General features: G+C 39.6%; 1 protein-coding gene and 1 pseudogene across 2 annotated transcripts in view; both read right to left on the bottom strand.

Moving 5' to 3' along the window:
- Positions 1-965: 965 nt before the first annotated feature.
- On the bottom strand, positions 966-2964 carry LOC111803627 (annotated as a pseudogene).
- Positions 2965-4449: 1485 nt separating this feature from the next.
- LOC111803626 (protein DEHYDRATION-INDUCED 19 homolog 4-like) overlaps positions 4450-6726 on the bottom strand; it is a 2970-nt gene continuing 693 nt past the window's right edge. Inside the window, exons 2-6 of one of the 2 annotated variants that reach the window (XM_023688125.1) lie at positions 6486-6625; positions 5893-5970; positions 5494-5777; positions 5033-5149; positions 4450-4800 (exon numbers count right to left, since the gene is read on the bottom strand). In XM_023688125.1, coding sequence (XP_023543893.1) covers positions 5041-5149; positions 5494-5777; positions 5893-5970; positions 6486-6625 — 611 coding nt within the window. In that variant the 3' untranslated portion in view covers positions 4450-4800; positions 5033-5040. Of the gene's footprint in view, positions 5150-5493; positions 5778-5892; positions 5971-6485; positions 6626-6726 lie in introns of both variants that reach the window. The other variant, XM_023688126.1, reaches the window with a different exon arrangement.

Raw genomic sequence — 6726 nt, 5'->3', positions numbered from 1 at the left:
TCAGAAACAGAGGGAAATGCCTAGAATCGACGATCGCAGAAGGTGCAAACCAGATTGAAACTAAAACTGGAAGGAGAAAAGGGAGATGATGGACGGATACCTGAGAGATCGGACGGTGAAATGCTGCCAGAGAGCGTGGAAGAAGAAATTGGCTCCATGAAGGAAGATCACAACTCCGGTGCAGCCCAAGACGAGAAGCTCCAACGCCATTGGAATATAGAATGATTTTACTCCGATTTCTTCAGCTTTTAGGGTTTCTTTTGTTGAAGGGGAAGGGGAAGGGGAAGGGGAAGGGGATGAAGAAAGTGAAAAAGGATGAATCGGGTGGGCACGTCACCCTTCACATTCTTATCCAGATTTATTTTCTTTTCTTTTATTTCATATTAAGTTGGTTTTCCCAAAAAAAGGAATTATTTTATTTTCTCATTTTTTGGGAACCGTCTGATGCTAATAGGGGAGAATTGACGGTGGAGATGAACGCACCTGACCCGAGAGTAGTTAATAAGTGGGGGGGTACCTGTGGATCTATGGGCCTATGGGTCGGCCCACGTGCAGGCAACTCTGTCTGTCCCCATACACCGACTCTTTCTATTGCTCCACTTTATCACACCGCCGCCCTAATTATTCATGCAACACAAAAATCATTTTCAGTTCAACTAAAAGTATAAAATATTGGCAATAAAAATTTATGGAACTTTCATTTCATTGGTTTAGACCAAATTTGATGCCTGTATTTTCTTAGGGTACTTATGGTTTCTGTATTTTACGGTCTTTATAACACATTGTTAGCTAAAGACCTGGGATAAACTTGTAAACCAAATAATTCTTGAGAATTCTGTAATTTCTAGGATTTTTCAAAGATATTTGTATGTACCGACGTATAATTGGGACATGAACACACACACCCATCGACATCGACTGTTGAACTGAAATGAATTGAAAATCACAAAAGGCAGTAACTGTCATGTGTGTAATGTTCCCTTCCATGAACATTGGCATCTTTTGATCTCAACTATAACACCAACATCCAATTCATCATCACGCTATAATAAATTCAAAATGATAGGTCATCAACATAGTTGTGTCACAATGAAAGGAGAAGGTTTTAAAAGAACAGCATTTGTAATTTCCTTCGAACTAGCACTAGGCCTATCCTCAGTAGTTGCCATCCAATTGGAGATTCTTACGTTTGTGTTGTTGACCATCCAAATTTTTCTCCTTGTATGGCGTTGTATAGTCTGGCTGTGCTGGTACTGCTCGGCCGACCTTCGAGCGCCAATGAGCATAATAATGCTCCCCTCTTGTCGTTCATTATTCTGAAATTTTTACATTCAAATTCTTCTTGCAGCACAACCACAATAAATAAACAGACTTTATATTCCATGGAATTTATTCACTGGTTATAATGAAGGATATTATCATCAACCATACTCAAAGAGTGTTTGATCTCAAAGAGTTTCATATTGGGTCGATGACAAATAAAGCCATAAGAATCAATTCAACGTCTGTTAATTTATTCATTTTAGCATCATTTTGGTAGTAACTTACTGCTTTCATTAGTCCTCTAAGAGAGTTGAGAAAAGCATATCCCGCATAAAGCCTGCTCTCCCAATAGCTTGTCTCATTCTTTTATCCCGCTCTTCCTGGCTCAAAGAAGGATCAAACCTGGGGAGAGGAAGAAAAGTGTTGATACTAAACAACAGGAAGAGGTAAGCAGAGGCCGTAACTAGATTAATTCCTCCATTGATGCAAAATAGACAGATCTTTGTTACTTGACTATGGCAACACAAGTAGCTGTAAAGGCCGATGGAACTACTAGGATTGGGTTAAAGCAAAGGGCCTTTGCACTCATGGCATATAAGGGAACTAAAAGGCATAACAGTTTCTTGATCTAACCAAAACCCTTTTTGATGAACAGACACAATAGTGGTTTGAGGAGCAACAATAAGAGAGAAATCCAGCAAACCAAAAGGAAAAATAAAGAAACAGAAAGGGATGTGAACAAGTACCTTGATTTCCAAATAGGTGATGGTGCCACAATCTCTGAAGACGTGTCTTCGGCACTGGTTAGCATGGATTTCGAGATATCTTCAACTTCAGATGCAGGATAATTCAAAATAAGTGATGATAGAAACGGATCATGAGCTGCATTAGCCCCATTAGTGGTGCTTGTACGGTACCCACTGCTCCCAAGAAGCACCTGCAGATGAGCCTCGCGAAGGTCCCGGCTCAAGAGGGACAATGCCTGACTGCTGGGGATGGCAATCTTACGCAACCTGCAGCCTCTCTGAAGGTGGTCCTTTGTTAAGCAAACAAGATGGGCATGGTGAAAATAATAGCTTCCTCCTCAAAACATACCACTTAAATGACAGGGTTCAGAAAAAACAAGTATCAAATTTAAAGGATATCTTGAACAAGTGTCCATGGTGCAATGTTATATGGCTCAACATGTCCCCCATGACTTTAACCGAGCAAATGGGACAAAAAAAAAAAAAAAAAAAAAAAAAAAAAAAAAAAAACAAAACAAAAAAAAGGTAGATGAGAAAATGAAAACGGAAGGGTTGCTAAACCTAAGTTGGAGGTTTGATGATGATGATGATGATGCTGCTGCTGCAACATATACTGGCGTTTGGCGGCGGCGAGGCGGGAGGTCCAGAAATCGGAATCCATTCCTGGGAACGAAGGAGACGAAAGTGGAAGATAGAGTTTTAATCTCGATCAGAGGTGGGGGGAAAACAGACGAGAGTGGCTTCCCGAGTAGGTGGAAAGAAGAAAGAGAAGTGAGGAATGGAGGAGAGGCGGAAGTAGCCAGAGAGAGAGGGGAGAGGAATTGAATGAATGAATGAATGGATTTGAGGTTTTGGAGAGATTAGATTGAAGTTAGAAGATTGGAGTTGGAAGTTTGAAGATGGGAGTTTCTGAAAGTAGAAGGCATTTGGGTGGACACACAGAGATGGGTAATGCCTCAGCTTTCCNTCAAAACCAGTTTCGCAAAATTGAGTGATATTTACTTCTCTTTACAGCCAAGAAATCATAAACTAGTTGATACTCCATAAACATGGAAATGGATATGGAGTATGAAAAACAAGTTGATGAATGTCAAGAACTATATAGTCCACAAGAATCGAAGTCCATAGAATTTAATCTATTTGTATCCTGTAAATTAGATTATTTCTTCGTCATCATCAGGCACAAATTACAGTGTAAATCTAGATTACATATTAAATCACAATGTCGGATATATACTTTAGTCTTCAATCCGCTGCTGTTCATCTCCAATTAAATGATCCACTGCTCGCCTTCTCCAATTCCTATCACCCAATCGCGCCCAAGAAGCTGAAATCACGAAAAGAAAAACAATCGACACATTAGCCCCAACATTACGCCGAGGATACTCCAACATTCATCAAAATCCTAGTACATAGGTTCAGTGGATCATAAAATTTGGTAGTGGAATCGCCGAAAGATCCATAGAGCGACGTCTTCAGAAACAGAGGGAAATGCCTAGAATCGACGATCGCAGAAGGTGCAAACCAGATTGAAACTAAAACTGGAAGGAGAAAAGGGAGATGATGGACGGATACCTGAGAGATCGGACGGTGAAATGCTGCCAGAGAGCGTGGAAGAAGAAATTGGCTCCATGAAGGAAGATCACAACTCCGGTGCAGCCCAAGACGAGAAGCTCCAACGCCATTGGAATATAGAATGATTTTACTCCGATTTCTTCAGCTTTTAGGGTTTCTTTTGTTGAAGGGGAAGGGGAAGGGGAAGGGGAAGGGGATGAAGAAAGTGAAAAAGGATGAATCGGGTGGGCACGTCACCCTTCACATTCTTATCCAGATTTATTTTCTTTTCTTTTATTTCATATTAAGTTGGTTTTCCCAAAAAAAGGAATTATTTTATTTTCTCATTTTTTGGGAACCGTCTGATGCTAATAGGGGAGAATTGACGGTGGAGATGAACGCACCTGACCCGAGAGTAGTTAATAAGTGGGGGGGTACCTGTGGATCTATGGGCCTATGGGTCGGCCCACGTGCAGGCAACTCTGTCTGTCCCCATACACCGACTCTTTCTATTGCTCCACTTTATCACACCGCCGCCCTAATTATTCATGCAACACAAAAATCATTTTCAGTTCAACTAAAAGTATAAAATATTGGCAATAAAAATTTATGGAACTTTCATTTCATTGGTTTAGACCAAATTTGATGCCTGTATTTTCTTAGGGTACTTATGGTTTCTGTATTTTACGGTCTTTATAACACATTGTTAGCTAAAGACCTGGGATAAACTTGTAAACCAAATAATTCTTGAGAATTCTGTAATTTCTAGGATTTTTCAAAGATATTTGTATGTACCGACGTATAATTGGGACATGAACACACACACCCATCGACATCGACTGTTGAACTGAAATGAATTGAAAATCACAAAAGGCAGTAACTGTCATGTGTGTAATGTTCCCTTCCATGAACATTGGCATCTTTTGATCTCAACTATAACACCAACATCCAATTCATCATCACGCTATAATAAATTCAAAATGATAGGTCATCAACATAGTTGTGTCACAATGAAAGGAGAAGGTTTTAAAAGAACAGCATTTGTAATTTCCTTCGAACTAGCACTAGGCCTATCCTCAGTAGTTGCCATCCAATTGGAGATTCTTACGTTTGTGTTGTTGACCATCCAAATTTTTCTCCTTGTATGGCGTTGTATAGTCTGGCTGTGCTGGTACTGCTCGGCCGACCTTCGAGCGCCAATGAGCATAATAATGCTCCCCTCTTGTCGTTCATTATTCTGAAATTTTTACATTCAAATTCTTCTTGCAGCACAACCACAATAAATAAACAGACTTTATATTCCATGGAATTTATTCACTGGTTATAATGAAGGATATTATCATCAACCATACTCAAAGAGTGTTTGATCTCAAAGAGTTTCATATTGGGTCGATGACAAATAAAGCCATAAGAATCAATTCAACGTCTGTTAATTTATTCATTTTAGCATCATTTTGGTAGTAACTTACTGCTTTCATTAGTCCTCTAAGAGAGTTGAGAAAAGCATATCCCGCATAAAGCCTGCTCTCCCAATAGCTTGTCTCATTCTTTTATCCCGCTCTTCCTGGCTCAAAGAAGGATCAAACCTGGGGAGAGGAAGAAAAGTGTTGATACTAAACAACAGGAAGAGGTAAGCAGAGGCCGTAACTAGATTAATTCCTCCATTGATGCAAAATAGACAGATCTTTGTTACTTGACTATGGCAACACAAGTAGCTGTAAAGGCCGATGGAACTACTAGGATTGGGTTAAAGCAAAGGGCCTTTGCACTCATGGCATATAAGGGAACTAAAAGGCATAACAGTTTCTTGATCTAACCAAAACCCTTTTTGATGAACAGACACAATAGTGGTTTGAGGAGCAACAATAAGAGAGAAATCCAGCAAACCAAAAGGAAAAATAAAGAAACAGAAAGGGATGTGAACAAGTACCTTGATTTCCAAATAGGTGATGGTGCCACAATCTCTGAAGACGTGTCTTCGGCACTGGTTAGCATGGATTTCGAGATATCTTCAACTTCAGATGCAGGATAATTCAAAATAAGTGATGATAGAAACGGATCATGAGCTGCATTAGCCCCATTAGTGGTGCTTGTACGGTACCCACTGCTCCCAAGAAGCACCTGCAGATGAGCCTCGCGAAGGTCCCGGCTCAAGAGGGACAATGCCTGACTGCTGGGGATGGCAATCTTACGCAACCTGCAGCCTCTCTGAAGGTGGTCCTTTGTTAAGCAAACAAGATGGGCATGGTGAAAATAATAGCTTCCTCCTCAAAACATACCACTTAAATGACAGGGTTCAGAAAAAACAAGTATCAAATTTAAAGGATATCTTGAACAAGTGTCCATGGTGCAATGTTATATGGCTCAACATGTCCCCCATGACTTTAACCGAGCAAATGGGACAAACCTGCAAAGCAAATACAAATTAAGCAGAAGCCTAATTTCTCATAAAACAAAAACCTAAAAATGCAGAAAATAGAGCACAAGAAACAGTGAGAGCTTCTTTCTCCTCACAGTTTCTTAAAATACTTTGGGGATCTCATCGAATAATGGGTAAGAAGAAAAATAATTTCACAAGAAAATGGAAGATTAACCTAAAACAATTCTTCCACACAACAACTTCCAAGGATTGGCAGAAGTATAACCACTGAATGTCCAGAACAATAATTGCTAAAATCTCTGATGAACTAGACTGGAAATCGTTTCTATAATTTCAAAATCCATAAATCTTATGTAAGCCTAATAAAGAACCTAGGCGAGTAGAGACGCTGAAAACTTTCAGCATCAGCATCAGTATCGAGCAGCTGTCAGCATAAACGGAAACAATCATAATAGCACGAAGAAAAATTCATCCTCCTAGTCCCAGGTGAATAGCATATAAACTTGGTTGCACGCAGAAAAGAGAAAGGAGGAAATACGTACCGTGACTCTTGTCTCGCAAGAGTGTTCGTCTTCCAGATGCGAACAAAGGGACATAACGTCAAAATTCTCATAGCAAAAAGGACATGAAAAATGGGGGCGAGCGTCATCATCCATCTCCAAATCATCGATTCCCAACAGATCTAAACCGAACCAAATCAACAAATCAGAAAGCAAAAAAAAAAAAAAAAAAAAAAAAAAAAAAAAAAAAAAAAAAAAAAAAAAAAAAAAAAAAAAAAAAAAA

This window comes from Cucurbita pepo, chromosome LG10 (assembly GCF_002806865.2).
Source record: "Cucurbita pepo subsp. pepo cultivar mu-cu-16 chromosome LG10, ASM280686v2, whole genome shotgun sequence".
NCBI lineage: Eukaryota > Viridiplantae > Streptophyta > Magnoliopsida > Cucurbitales > Cucurbitaceae > Cucurbita > Cucurbita pepo.
The sequence above is the reverse complement of the archived record's forward strand: the minus strand, read 5'-3'. Positions and strand labels throughout refer to the sequence as shown.